Source organism: Sparus aurata, chromosome 7 (genome assembly GCF_900880675.1).
Source record: "Sparus aurata chromosome 7, fSpaAur1.1, whole genome shotgun sequence".
Taxonomy (NCBI): Eukaryota; Metazoa; Chordata; class Actinopteri; order Spariformes; family Sparidae; genus Sparus; species Sparus aurata.
This window is the reverse complement of record NC_044193.1, coordinates 20,756,466-20,771,021: the sequence shown is the minus strand read 5'-3', so window position 1 is coordinate 20,771,021 and position 14,556 is coordinate 20,756,466. Positions and strand designations below refer to the sequence as shown.

General features: G+C 43.7%; 3 protein-coding genes across 5 annotated transcripts in view; 1 reads left to right on the top strand and 2 right to left on the bottom strand.

Annotated features, from left to right (window-relative positions):
• Window positions 1–353: 353 nt before the first annotated feature.
• Window positions 354–2,635, bottom strand: ppp1r3da (protein phosphatase 1, regulatory subunit 3Da). The gene is made up of 2 exons (XM_030423422.1): window positions 2,405–2,635; window positions 354–2,098 (listed from the first exon to the last, which is right to left on the bottom strand). Exon 2 carries the CDS (start codon window positions 2,071–2,073, stop codon window positions 1,159–1,161), a length of 915 nt encoding a protein of 304 aa, XP_030279282.1. The 5' UTR covers window positions 2,074–2,098; window positions 2,405–2,635; the 3' UTR covers window positions 354–1,158.
• The window catches only part of ttll9 (tubulin tyrosine ligase-like family, member 9), an 18,196-nt gene continuing 5,609 nt past the window's right edge, over window positions 1,970–14,556 (bottom strand). Inside the window, exons 2-15 of one of the 3 annotated variants that reach the window (XM_030423420.1) lie at window positions 10,498–10,544; window positions 10,330–10,410; window positions 10,126–10,237; window positions 9,826–10,011; window positions 9,620–9,688; window positions 9,434–9,524; window positions 9,226–9,266; window positions 9,033–9,120; window positions 8,719–8,777; window positions 8,402–8,598; window positions 7,848–7,961; window positions 7,394–7,518; window positions 7,191–7,257; window positions 1,970–2,098 (exon numbers count right to left, since the gene is read on the bottom strand). In XM_030423420.1, the coding sequence (XP_030279280.1) occupies window positions 2,095–2,098; window positions 7,191–7,257; window positions 7,394–7,518; window positions 7,848–7,961; window positions 8,402–8,598; window positions 8,719–8,777; window positions 9,033–9,120; window positions 9,226–9,266; window positions 9,434–9,524; window positions 9,620–9,688; window positions 9,826–10,011; window positions 10,126–10,237; window positions 10,330–10,410; window positions 10,498–10,544 (1,281 nt within the window). In that variant the 3' untranslated portion in view covers window positions 1,970–2,094. Of the gene's footprint in view, window positions 2,099–6,825; window positions 7,258–7,393; window positions 7,519–7,847; window positions 7,962–8,401; window positions 8,599–8,718; window positions 8,778–9,032; window positions 9,121–9,225; window positions 9,267–9,433; window positions 9,525–9,619; window positions 9,689–9,825; window positions 10,012–10,125; window positions 10,238–10,329; window positions 10,411–10,497; window positions 10,545–10,848; window positions 10,980–14,556 lie in introns of those variants that run through there. The other 2 variants (XM_030423421.1, XM_030423419.1) reach the window with 2 other exon arrangements.
• On the top strand, window positions 2,901–6,271 carry fam217ba (family with sequence similarity 217 member Ba). Its single transcript, XM_030423413.1, has 4 exons — window positions 2,901–3,446; window positions 3,552–3,651; window positions 3,773–3,837; window positions 3,953–6,271. Exons 1-4 carry the CDS (start codon window positions 3,340–3,342, stop codon window positions 5,394–5,396), a joined length of 1,716 nt encoding a protein of 571 aa, XP_030279273.1. The 5' UTR covers window positions 2,901–3,339; the 3' UTR covers window positions 5,397–6,271.

Here is a 14,556-nt window from a genome sequence, read left to right as displayed (position 1 = left end):
ATGCCTCGGCCCGCTCAGTCGTCGCCTGGATCCACACACTTACACACAATTTATAATTTGTATCAGATATTCAGTCAATGCAACCTGTAAACTGTGATTTTGTTGTTATGTTCTGTACATGCGACATCTATTGCATGTCGGTCCATCCTGGGAGAGGGATCTTTCCTCAGCTGCTCCTCCAGAGGTCTCCTCCATCTTTTTCCCCCCAGTTAAAAGTTTTTCTTTCCTCAACATGGCAACATTTTCCTCACTTGAATCGAGGGTCTAAGGACAGAGGACGTCATATAAATAAAATGGATTTGATTTAATACTTGTGTCGGCATTCTGCTGCTATATTAAACATTAAAATGGAAAAGTTGTTTGACATTTATTTACAGTGGACGACATTCAAACTATTTAATCAAAACAGCCCCCCCCCCTTCAGTGGACAATATTGAAATTAAAAATGCCATTTTAACAATTTTAAGATGAACATGATAATGGAATTTGACATTTAATATCCAAAAACTGGTGTCAAAGCTAAGAAAGGAGGTCGGACTTTAGCTTTCAGAAAGAATACAAATTATACTACTACAAACATTAATATAATACAAGGTGACAATAGTGTGCAATTGTACTTAATTGTAATACAAAATAAGCATTCATTTCTGATTCATTCAAAGATATTGAAATTGTATTTATTGCATGGTCTGGACATTTTGTCTGACAAAATCTGACTCAAAAATAAGCTCTGAATACAAAGCAAATGGTTTCAGAGGACCAGATTCCTGCATTGTATATTGTTTTAATACATAAAGACCCAGCTGGAAGAAAATGTGCAATTAATTCAATCGCACAGAATATTTACGTAGTGCTCCGTGCTTGTCACTCCCATCGGATGTTCCCAGATTAAAGTGCAATTTTCAAATCGGCAAGAAAATCAAATAATACAGCGCGTGTTTAAAAAAATAACACACAAAAGTGAAACAGTGGGACTAAAGTTGGCATCAGGTGTAAGTGCACCAGTGTTGGTAAACTCTGCTCTGGCTCGGTCTGTCCAGAGTTTATCTTGAACAAAATGAACATGACATGTTACGATGCAGTTACACATTTCTAGTCATACGTGCTGATAACCATCATAAAGTGCTCTAAATGGATTCGTCTACCTTAGTCAGCACCCTAAATGAAGTGCACCATGCTATCCTCGCATTCTTTTGGCACAGTGAGCTTGTAGTTATGGCAAACTAACTTATAATTCTCTCCATTATTGTTGTCCCAGTATTCAGCCCCACCAACATTGTACCGGATGGCGAACTGCAAAACTGCTCCAGGCTGCAGGAAAGGAGGAACGGGCAGGTGAAACCGGAAAGTATCACAGCTGAGTTGGCCCCCTCCTCCTTCCAAAGTCTTGGTGATGGTGGACACCCAAGAGGCTTTAGTTTCTGTGCAGCTCTTCCAGTCTGTAAATGAATACCGAGCTGTGACATCTTTCTCAAAGTCCAAATTGAGGACTTGGGTGATTCCAATGACACCCAGCTCAAAGCACAAGACTCTCTCCAGACACACTTTATGCTCTTGGACACGCTGCAAGAATCCTGGCTGGTCGCCTGGTTGTTGGGCAAAACTTGGCTTCAGGTACGGCAAGGATATTTCCAGATGCCTTCCATCTGCCAACTCGGCCCCCATCAACAATCTAAAGGTGACATGATGTGGCACACACGGATCCTCCCCAGATCTGAAAAGCCTAACGTCTTCAAGGTCGACCCCCAAAGAGTCAACGAACCGCACACCGACATTCCTGCACCGCTCCTTCTTCTCCGTGCTGGAGGGCAGAGAGTGTGACCGCTGACGGATGATGGGTTTGGGAGGGGGTTCACAGGAGTGACTGCAGTGGAACTCGTGTGCCTTCGGCGGAGAGACTCGAGGGCTCGGGGGGCGGATTGGAACTGGCTTTTTTGGTGCATTAGGTTTGTCTGCTCGAAGCATATCAGTCAGGTTGATAGTCATGCAGGGTCTTGAGACGCTACTGGGCATCTGCTCCTCGGACCTTGTTGGCCGAATCTTCTCATGTCCTATAAACCACCCTCTGTCCATACTGTGTGAGATCTGGTGTCCTCACCTGTAAAGATTTAAAGTTAATGCATTGGTGCTACATCACATCCATGCACATACTGTGCTCTAACTACAAACATACTAACAGCTGAAGCATATTAGTGCACCCTTTTTATTTGAAGAGGCATGATATCCTGCTGCGAATCAGACTCTGGTAAATCTGACAACACACAAGCAGGAACCGAGTGGGCGTGTGCTCTGGGAGTACGTGCCTGAATGCATACAGCGTAAACCACCCTCTCTGAACATCTGCAGCATGAATTACACTGCTTATATAATGGTTTAATAAGACAAGACGTTGACTTCAGCTCACCAAATAGAGATATGACGCGTTAGCTACATCTAAAGCTGGACGATGAAGCCTAAGCTCGCTCCTCAGTGTGAATCAGTGCTCATCGGAGCTGCGCGTTTTCCCGTGCGTCATGGAGTCTCCGCCATCGGCCGCGATCACACAACCTGATCTGCGACCGCCATCCAAGGTCCCATCTGTCCGAATCACATGCATGTCTGCGGCGGGCTCTCGGTGGAGATCTGCTAAACATGCGCGCAGTTAACAGGAAGCTGCAAACGCAACCAGAATGTCACTGACGCTGCATGGGACACTGAGTGATTTAAGATTAACACTTGTGTTCCTTTCGATTCTTTCTAAACCATTACATCGAATAGCGCCCACCGCTCCCGCGCTTTAATTATGCGCAATTTGTGAATGGTGAGTATACTCATTGGAGAGCGTTTCACTGTGTGGTTTTGAAAGAGCCATTAGTGTGCTTCCACTCCAAGTCCCATGATGCACCGCGCATGCCCACTCTCCGACACAAGCGCGGAGCCAGTCAGCGGCAGGTAAACAAACCTATCTGCCTGGGACGGCGAGCCAAACAAAGCGTATGCGCCGTGTGCCTCCGTGTTGCATTTTTAATGGCGAGGAAGATGACAGTCGGAAAAAAGATACGTCTTCTGTCACCAAACCTTTAAAAATATTCGCTACATAGTTATTTGACGAGTGCGAGTCGACGGCAGCGGAGGAAGGACGAGTTTTTCAGCCTGCAGCGGAGAGACGACTGTCGACATCTGCGCATGATGCATTGCAGCACTTTTGAGAAAATGGGTGCTTTTAGCTTCATTCTCAGAATAGAGCGTCAGATCCGAGATGTCGGCTGGGTTCTTTAGCTACCGTATCGTTTGATTTTTGTTGTTTTTGTTGTTGTTGTGCTGGACTCGAAACAACATCCCCGCCTGGCGACCTGCATCATGGGGCCCATCATGCAGGAACGCACAGCATCCACGACACTGAAACGCGTCGTCTCCAAAGAGAAGATTCGGGTAAAGAACACTGAAAATACCGGACCGGTTACCAGGTAGGCCTCGTTTTAAACAGCGACACGTTTGAGTTGGACCTGTCGTGTTTTGTCTCAGACGTGGGTTATAGGCGAGCCTGACGCCCCACTATCATGTTTCAACAGTTCAAAGAAAGGTAACAAGATGAAGAAAGCGGCGGGGCAGATGAAAAATGGCCTCCCGGGACCAGGTCAGGATAAGGACACAGTGACAGCAGTGCAGAGGGTGAGTGAATGGCATTCTGCTAGATGAGAGAGAGATGGTGTTTGAGATGGTGCTGCTGCGTGTGATGTGGGCTGTGTGCGTAATAAGACTCAAAACTGTCTCCTCAATGTGTGTTTCACAGGGTGCACAGTCTAAAGCAGCCAGGGTCAAATCCTGCTCTGCGCGGAACACAAGCAAACTTTCCAGGTATGTGTGGAGAAGGGTTTACAGTCTTAACTGAATGCTTTGCCTCAGGTACAGTAAATCCCCCCCAAATCCCCAACAGCTTTTCTCCTCATCACACTCATCTGTCTCTTCACAGCCCTGAAGACGAAGGAGATTCGAAACCTCAACTTCGCAAACACTTATCTGTGCACAGGAAGGAGGAGAAGCGCGACAATCAGCGGCTGTCACCGTGCGGCAATGAGCCTCAACCGAATCGCGGTGGGATGGGTAAAAACCGGCGAGCCCTCTCCCTGCCTCTCTCCCCAATATCAGGGCTACGACACATGCCAGCACACCCCCTCACACACTCCCCGGTTCCCACCCCGGAGGCGCTACAGCAGCACTACAACCAAAAGGATGTCGACACTGACAGCGCCAGCGATCTGTCAGACTCCGAGAGGCTGCCTGTGTTGCCCTCTCCCTGTACCCCTTGCACCCCTCCTCATCTCAACCTCCGCGCCGAGGTCATCAACAGTAATGATTTTCCCCCGGACTTCCCGGGCCCCCGTGGGATTGTGGGCGACGAAGATGAAATTGAGAAACCCAGCTACAGTTACCAAGACTTCCTGCCTCCTCCCTTCAACAGCTGGAGCCTGAGACAGCTGGCTGTGTTCCTTCATACGGAGGGCCGTGGTGCCCCCCGACCCAAACCTGTGGGGCCCCTGGAGAAGTACCTGGAGAGGCTGCTGCAGCTTGAGTGGCTCCAGATCCAAACAGTGCAAGCAGAGAGCAGCCGTCCGCCTGGGAGCCGCTCAAGGCCACAGGGATTCCCCTCTGCCACTACTGCTCACCCACCGAGGCCTCACACAGCTCCACCATCCCGACTCAACTCCCCGAAAGGGCTGCGGCACAGCCAGCGAGCCTTCCCATTCGCACCTGTCAACAACCCTCCATCACCTGCCGCAGCACAGCACCAGCACTCCCGCTTCCCAGTTTGCCCTCACTGTCACATTCGCTACCCGTTGTGCAACGGAAGCTGCTCTGCCTACGCTTACCAGCGCCACTCGCGCCTCAGCCCTTTGCTTGAGCGCAGAGCCAGACCTGGGGCACCAGCAAAGAGGAGCAGCAGCGAGACCCGAGCAACCTCAACCGAAGGTCAGAGCCCAGGAGGACAAGGCGGCAACGGCGGCGGTGGAGGAGGAGCCCAAACCCCAGTTAGCCCCTCAGCTGGAAGGAGTCATCTCAGGCACATGCAGGCTGCAGGCAATGCCCGTAAGCAACCCCAGGAGTCTGGGACTAACCCGAACGGCAGAGGTCAGGTGAGGAAAAGCCGCGTCAGAGCTAACTCTGAGACAGATGTGAAGAAGGAGCCTGGTGGCAGCAAAGCAGCTGGTGCAGAGAAGCGTGTCTTTGCTGCAAGTAAGAGAGAGGCCCTCACCTCCAAGAGAGTGGAGAAGGACTGGCAGAGGACAGAGGCAGAAGGTCAGGCCTCTAAAACCGCTCTGAAAAGAGCTGCAAAAGAGCCGCAGCCTCTCTCCAAAGCACCGCTTAGCAGTAAGCAGAATGGCAAAACAAAAAATGTGCATTTTGTTGCAAAGTAAACCCTATAGACCTACAGTGCTTTATAGTGCTTTACTTGGTACAGGAGCTTGAACCTATGCTTGCTTTCTGTGTAATCTGTGTAATACTAACATGTTGTAACTGTTGTACAGCAGTCTAAATCAGTCCGTGGTGTACAGCCTTCAAAAGGTGAAAACTAACAAGCAGCTAGAGTAGAGACAAAACAACGTTTTCAAAACGTAGTATGACACATTAATAGAACAGTTATACAGTATATACAGTATGTAGTGTATTTCATTCCAAATGTACAATGACAGAAGGCTCGTTATGACCCTAGTAGGATTATAAACACAGCTTCTATGTAAACTGAACTCTTGCACTGCACAGTCGTCTCTCAGTGTGCTACTAATGTTGAAATAGGCATAAAATAAGCATCTACTCTACTACTGGACAGCTTCTACCATCAATAATCTATGGTAAAGTTAAACACAGATCATTCCATTTTAGTCATTGAACACGACCATAGCCATTACTGATGGACTTTTTGATGTTGGAATGTATTTGTTTTCATCGCACTTCCTTTCCTCAATGTTTGCTTTCTGTCTTTTCTTTGGTGCCTCATCATGTTATCAGACATAATGCTCAGTTGAAGCATCTTTTGCTGAAGACAGAAGGAGGTGCAATAAGTGGTGGTGTGCTGCGAAGTAATGTAATTTGTTTCGGATATACTTGTGCAATGGTATTACATTTTTGGTTACAAGGGCTTTTCATGTTTGAACAGCTTGAATTGTAGTCTATGATAATATATTGTATTTTGCCTAGAGCTGAGCTGTTTCCGTCACTGGAGACAGTGTAATGTTTGCTACGAATGTAAATGCATATTTTTCCAAATTTTCTATACCATAGTTATATTTATGAAAAAAGTGTTGTGGTCGACTCATACTCATCCATGTCATTATTATGTTTACATCATCATGCACAAGTAGAAAAGTGTTTAGTAAAAGAGCTGAATGTAACTTAATGTCTGCTGTGCTGTACTATTGGTCATCCCCTTGATTCAATGGAAGGTCAACATCCTAGTTGTCATGCTGTAACATGGTAATGTTATACATATCATCATCCTTCCACTGCATACTTGAAGTGTGTAGAACACTGTGTTTACATTAGAGTGTCTTATCTGTTTGTTGTGATCTACCATGTGCACTACATTCATGTAAATAATGTGATATGTATTCTGATTGCACCTCTTTACTCAATCTTCATGTCAAGTATCAAAGCCATAGATAAGGGGCCGGGAGGGGCGGCGTTATTACAAATGTGTACATTATGTTGACACGCACGCAGAAAGATTGTGGTATGTATTTTCTCAATGTTGAATGCAAGTATTTGTAAGGCATAGAAATAAATGTTTTGCACTCAAGGGACATTGATCCATTTTTGCCATTCTGTGGAACACACAAAGACATTATACACAGCTCATAACTGTCTTTATTACGAGACACTGCTAAAATCCCAAACCTAAGCACATACACGCGGCGTGGTCATTAATCATACAAAGTACTGCACTTGTATGGAAAAAACGTTTGTAGACAAGTAAATATGCCTTAGATATCTGAAATTACAAGGTTGGCCGTAGTTTGAACGAAATGTAGATTTCATGAATTTGCATATTCAAAATTCAACCTAGGTGCTTTGAATTTAATCATATCGGCACGGAGAGCTCATTCTGTATGATATATTACTGATGTCTTTCAGTTATTTGTGTTCCTTCGAGCCCGCGCCAGACAAGTATCTTGTACTGTCGCAGTGGGACATAAAAATGACGAGTGTCTTACATCCTCCTCTGGCCTGGAAATGGTTTGAGAAGCCTGCGAAGCTGGTTCTCTCTGTCATTCACACACCCTGCAGCGAAGAACAAGTATAAATTTGCAGCAGTTATTGAGAGGTGAATGATGAAGGCTTTTCCATATGAGCAAATAGCATTGATTTAATCGCCTGATAAGTTTGGCACGTTTATCGGAGGAGATGTTAAGGTTACCTAAGTGTGTATTGGCAGTGAAGCATGTACTGCCAAATGTTTCTAGGTTGACATCCTCTCTATTGACAGGCCCATCGTTCCACATGAGATCATAGCCTCCCACCCTTTTCTCCTTGCCAGTCAGCCTAATGAGAACAAAAACACTGTTAATTAGAATGCAGCGCTGGTGAGACAGAAAGAGATAAGAGAAACACGTCCCATCATCTGTTGTACAGCATTCACCTTGGGTTCTAAAGGAATTGGTAGCCTGCTGTTTACTGTAGCTAGTCTTTTCAAAGGTGCTTCCCCCTCCATGTTCTTAACTTTCAAATGTGCCTTAACTCAGGCTAAAAAATATTGATTATGTAGATGAGTGAATATCAAAGAATGTGATGTATGTAGTGACTGGACGTACAGGGAGCCCTCACACCTGTTGACAAAAAGGGAAGCCATGTCATGAGAACGGAGACTTTACCTTCCCTCCATATCAACCACGTTCAACGTGTCTTCCAGCAGCCGGCACTTCATTTCGTAATCCTCCTGACTGCTGGGTGTGTGTGACGGCGAGGCGTTCACCTCAATCAACCACCTGCAGAGAGATGGAGGATGAAGACATTCACCAAACATTTACTTAACCTTTTAAGCCGGCATTAGGCCAAACCACTAGTAGGAGCAAACAGTATAATAAAGACTGCTTGGTAGGCATGAACAAGAGAATTAACGTGCGTATGTGACTGAGGCACTGTGCGGCAGTGTGTCTGTGTTATTTACAGCGGGATTACTGCATACCTGCTTTTTTCAGGTACCCCGTGGAGATTTATGAGGTGTTCATACTTGGCAATTTAGGGGGGCAGAACACTAGCAGATTTACTGCTTTGTTTTTAAGAATTCAGGAAGGGAAGTCGAATTTGTGCCATGTTTGCTTGTCTGTGCATGAGCTCTTCTTTGTTTATCTATGAGCATCCAGGCCCTTGTGCCTGTTTGGACATTTCAAGAGGAAGTGAGCGCGCCAACCATACAATAACTTACGGTTTGAGGTTCTGATCCAGTAGAATGTCGTACCCATAGAGCTCAAAGCAGTGTTTGTCATTTATAATGAACTTTTGTACACTCTGAAGACTGCGGACAAAAATGTTGTCCATCTCTTTGAACAGGGTTTCCACCGTCTCTCTGCCATGTTTTGCCGTCAGGTACCTTCGAAGCTGCTGCATCTGCCACTTACATCCCTATTTGGAGATGAATAAAACAATGCAGGAGTAAAGAGGAGACCGAATTTGTCAAAGGGGATGCATTTAAGAAAAACTGGCTAACTGATTACTATTGCTTGAGGTTCTTGAATTTCACACCTTTTCAGGATCATAGTCTGGCGCTGTTTTCTGAACAGCCACATTGGTGAGGTGCATGTCTGAACAGAGGCGCTAAGTAGAATTTGGTGATGTAATCATGCCTTCCACAGGGATGTGCATGAACGCGACATAATTGGGAACAACCGCCTCAGAAATTGGGTCAAACCAGTCTATTTAAAACTAACTTTGCCCGAATATTTGAGACAAAGGCTTAAGTTGGTAAGGGAAACTGGCACAACTTCGGTATTAAAAATCAGACTATCACATGAGTGAATCATCATCCAAATGAATGGAGATGGCAATGGAAAGGATACACTTGTCATCAATAGTGCTGAGGGAGAAGCGGGTGCTCGAGAAGCGGGCAAAGCCATCTCGGTACAGCCAGGCCTTCAAGGGGATATACTGAAACACACACACATAGACGCCTGTACACGCACACTGACTGACGCATGCAGCAAAATTAACATTGCGTATAAAACATTGTGATTTTCAGGGTGCAGTACATACGGATGTGACCAGCACATAGACCCTCAGATCAAATTTCCTGCCTGCGGGTACAAAAAGCATAAAAAGTACTTGAGTAAGAAAGCTTTTATCTGCTCTCCAATCCTCTTGTTCACAATCTGTCCATTACTAGTTTATCAGTTGGCACACTTGATGATTTCTCTCCAAACTGGATTAATGATAAAAGTGCATTCTTCACTCAGCTTATTACCATTAATTAGGTAGGGGTTCTCTACATAGCGTTGTGCCACATAGCTTTCCACTTGAGCTGCATCCTTCTGTTCCTCTGGGCGGGTGCCATCCTGAGTAAGAACAATGTGATCAATCTGAATATGTGGATGCGTGGCTATACATGTCTGTTATTGTTCATTACATTACTTGATGAAATTAATGTTACCTTTTTCCAATCCATGATGTCTTTCAGTTTCCTGAACAGGAAAATGCCTTTCCCTTGAGACTTTGCCACCTAAATAAACACACCGGTTAATTTTCATGACTTGCAATTCTGCACTAATTTCCCTTTAGTTTCTGGGATTTATCCAAAAAGTGGATTAAAAATCATTTCACTGCACTAGATTACATCTGCAGTGTACTTCAACTAACCGGCTTCATGATCCAGGTGCTGCCAGGGCTTCTTTTGAACTCCTCTACAAAGAGATGATACTCGCTGGGCAGTGCAAAGGTGCAGGGAAAGAAATCACATTTGGATGCCTCCATGCGGCCTACGTCCCTTTCAAGGTTTTTTCTGTGTCTTTTGAGGTTTTTCACCATGAGGTTTTTGCGAGTCAGCTGGAACGTAAAAAAACAGAATCCCAGAAAGACTGCATGACACTTGAATTGAATTATATGTGATTGGTGCTGTTGAAATCTCTATTAAGGCATGCTAGACTGATGGTGCCTCACCTCATAATGGTTGCGAAAGTGGTTTATCCTCACATGTTCCTCCATGTAGGAGTGATCGAAATTCTCCCTGAGCCAGCCCACATCACACCAGTTGAAGTCCCACTCTCCATCACTGTGGAGGAAAAAAAGAGCAGACGCCAGATTCAAGCCACACATATGATGACAGGGAGGCTGATGTGACGATGACCAGACAACCCTACTCACTCCTTCACTTCAACCCAGCCTGGTCTTTGGCGTAGGACGTCCTGTATGGTGTTGATAAGGCCACATTTGTAACGCACACATCTGAGGAGAAATGGTAACATCGTCACTGTCACCATCGTCACTGTCACCAGTACTTGTTCAGAACTGTTCATTTACATCAACACTCACCGCTCCTCAGTTTTGGGATAGTCATATGAACCTCTGTGTCCAGATGTCTGCAAAGAGGAAGAAAGCAAACCGAGACTTAGTCTAGCTTGATTTCTTATGGAGTGTTAAGTTATCAAGTTAAACTTTAAGTGAAACTCCACATCATGTAGCAACTCCTCACCAGCTAATTGACCTCCACCACACTACCTGGCACCCAAACAGGTATGTTTAGGCAGTCCTTAGTACAACTAGCCTATGTACCTACTCTTCATTGTAATCTACGCAGCAGCTAACTAGCACATATCACATCTATTATCTTGTCAGTATAACGCATACAGGACAACATTTACACACACAGTGCTTTCTGTTTACCTTATACTTCGACATGGTGGCGCACACTATAATTGTTAACTATGTTAAGAATATGTAAAGTTAGTAAAAAGTAACATGTAGTTAGCAGTCAGCTAACGTTGTTGGACCACTGTTGTCATGGTAACCAAGTGACACGGGGGGGAAATGTCCCTGTTGACCCTCTGACGCTTCCGTAGCTCTTGAAAACCGCTGATATTAAATATTAAGTCTTAATTAAATCACCTTAGGGTACAGGTGACCTAAACTCGCAGGCTAGTCTACTATTAATAGTCACAGGACCCTACAAAAGAGCGTATTCTTCAAGAACAGACTGTCCCTATTAAATAAACCAAAAAAAAAATATACACGTTTTAATTATACTTATTATAAAAAAAAAAAAAAAAAAGGATGATTCACACATGTCCTGTTAATGTCGCATGTCAGTTTTACAATAACATGCCAGCACCCTGCATGCCAATGTTTGGCCTCATTTTCCTCCATCATTCACCATGTCGACATTTTATTTAAATAGAGTTGAACCTACTTTGAGATAAAGCATTTAGTCTCACTTACATTGTGTGACATTGGATTTCAGAAGTTTGAGTTTACAGTGTCTAATAGCATTAATCAAAAGCTGGTGTCCTTATTTTATATTCAAGTAAATTGAAAGTGCACACCTATCATCAACTCCAAGCTTTACTGTAAAGTCACCACTTGGTGGCGCCAAAACCTCATCTAACTCCGTCCAATGGTTCCTATACTTGTAGCATGTAAGGGGATATGTTGACTCATTCAGTTTCTTTTAGACTTCTCTTTTTAGATTTTTCCTGATCATCAGATTAAATGCCAATTTTCCAGATACTTATGTAGACCTATTAGCATTATTAGCAATAACATGATTTAGTTTAGATAAAGCCGATTGCCTCACTCAAGTCAATCCCAGATCGGTCTAACCAGATGTCAGTGTGTTAACATTCTGTACATGCTTCAGTATTCTGCTTAACCAAAAGAAGATGACAAGAATCGAGTGGCAAATGAGCCAGTGAGTCACCGTGTCAGGAAGATTATGAAAGAAAACAGTCTGGAGCAGAAAGAGCTACATCATACTCGACCTCCAACCTCTTGCTGTGAAGTTAAAGAAAGACCCTCTGTGGCACATTGACGTTAAACACTTGAAGTGCACATTCACCTCCTCATACATCAGCTAATGTCTCATAGACCGTATCTAATGTGTTTATATTTCTGGTTACAGGAGCCTGTCATGTCTCAGCATGCATTACTTCCCTCGTAGAAATTAGCTGCTGCATGTCTCAGTGATCCTTTGGTTGTTGTTTATTAAATAAAATCATGTTGGGTTTGGAGTACAGGGTGGAATTTGTCCCTATCTCTGAGTGATTTAATAAAAGATCAAGATATGCCCAGCCAATAAAGTATTTACATTTATTGTTTTAAACACCTGTTCTCAATATTGTACACCTCAACCCCCAAATTCCATTGCAAAGCTAAACAAATGGATATAGATTACCATCTGCTATGCTGATTCCTGTGCCTTTTTTTCTATCTCAGCCACCCACCACTAATCAAACAATCAGTCATTATTTAGTTTCTGGCATAAATAATCAGAACAAACTAGAATTACGAGGGCTTTAAATTGAATTTGGACGTATGGTTCACACGTCATCAATATCAGTGGCCTGACAGAGCCTCAGATAAGACAAAACGCATGTGACCATCTCTCCTTTTTGCTGCAAAGGAAAATTGTGTAATTTGAATGTTTATGCATTTGGATTTAGTCTCCAAAAAGTGTCAAAAATATGTCCACTGCCTCGTCTGCGATCAGTCTGTGATATCTTCACCAGAAATGTACTCATGTTTTGACACCCAGGTGAAATCTGAGCGTGATACAAGGAGACTTCAAGCCTGTCTTTTTAACGGCCATCTGAGCATCTGGGCCAAACGTTTCCATTTCTCAGCTGCTCACACTTATTCTAATTTTGCAGTTAAAACATTTTAGCCAGCCACAGAAAAAGTCAAAAAGTCAAATTACCGCATTATTCCTGCATAAACTGAGTTTCCATTTTCATCATGACCACAGCATCACAATTCACATTTTCAACTTGACTGATTCATGACTCATGGTAGACAACAGTTTAGAGCTTATTTTTCACTTTAAAAACCGAGCGTCCACAAAACTCTTTTTCTTGACCCCTATAATCGGTTAAAGCATAGGAGCCAGTAAAGGGTCAACCTTTCAGCAGGCATTTATTTTCATCCCAATTTCCTGCATTGGGTTTGGCAGTCATCCCTCCAGAGAATTTCTATCAGTCTCTCGTAGTAGCTTTATCTATAATGCGTATAATTCTGGCTAGCCACTTAGCTAACCTTATTTTTGTTCTTATGCAACATGAAACACCAACTCTGTGATTGACAGTTTCTTGGAATGGGAATTGTTTTTTTGACAACCTGACCATTCCAACATGCAAGCCCGTGTTTTTGTATGGCTCTGACATTAAATTTAATCTTCATGGATTGTCATTTTAAATCTCAGGTTTTTCAGACATCTCTTTCAACTGCCCCTCCTTGACTGGCTTAGTTGGACAATGCCAGTTTTATCTCAAAACCACCACTCTCTGTGAAACATCCCGCAGGTCATCTGATTTCTAGTGGCTGATAGTAATCAGTTCTGGCACATCGTATGCTCCTCAACAGCGACCACAAGGCAGGGAATCTGTGGGAGTCAGGAGCATCAGCTGTTCCTCATAAGGGAGGCATCTCGCTGACTTTAGTATGATAATCCTCAACTTGGAACCATGTTCTGTTCGTTGGAGGGTTCAGCTCAGACACAGACCTCTCTGCAGAGCCTTGATGCCCTGTCCAAACACTTCTGCTGGGTCTCTGATTCAGGGGAAAGACGCAAAGGTGAGCGTAGATAATTGACAAAGTAAAAGGGGCAATGGGAATAAGTCGATATGTACCATCTGTCCACTGTAATGAACCACTAAGTGAAATAATTTGAGATCCAAGCTGCCACTGGCAGATTGTGTTTGCATATCACAATTAAAACTTTATTTGAAGCAACAGTCAGAGTTTGTTTTTACAAAGATGAGCTTAAAATGGCCAGGCTTTTAGTCAAGAAAAAAGCAGTATTGCGTCACCTGATAAAATAAAACACTAAGTACATTTGACACAAACCAAGACAATGTTTAAAAATAACTGACACTTAATTTACACTATTATCTAACTATAAACCAAGGAATCTCTATCTGTCTGTCTGTCTGTTATTCTCATGTCTCAAGAACCTTTCATCTAATATACTTATTGCTGAGGACCCGATGAAGTGCAGTGTCAGTTTTGATGCGATTTGAACAAGCAACACATTCAATTTTATTTCATTTTAAATAAACAGTGAACCCTGCTCTGTTCAGCAGTGGGAGGTGTGGCTTAAGTGCTGTGACATCATCACTCTGGCAACTGAAGCTGGGCTCACAGGTGATCCTTCTCACTTGATCTTATGGGGAAGCAGACGTAAACAAAATGGCACTTCAGTGAGAGAAAAAAAGTCATCACGTTTTGTATTCTTCGGCAAGAACTCAAGGTGAGATTTTAAGTTAGTGTCTGTTAGCTAACACAATGCCTCTCTCATTTGTTGTTGAGGTCCGGCTCAGGACATTTTTGGCATTCCTATCTTAAATCATATGTATGAATTGTTCTTTATATTATGGGGCAGCT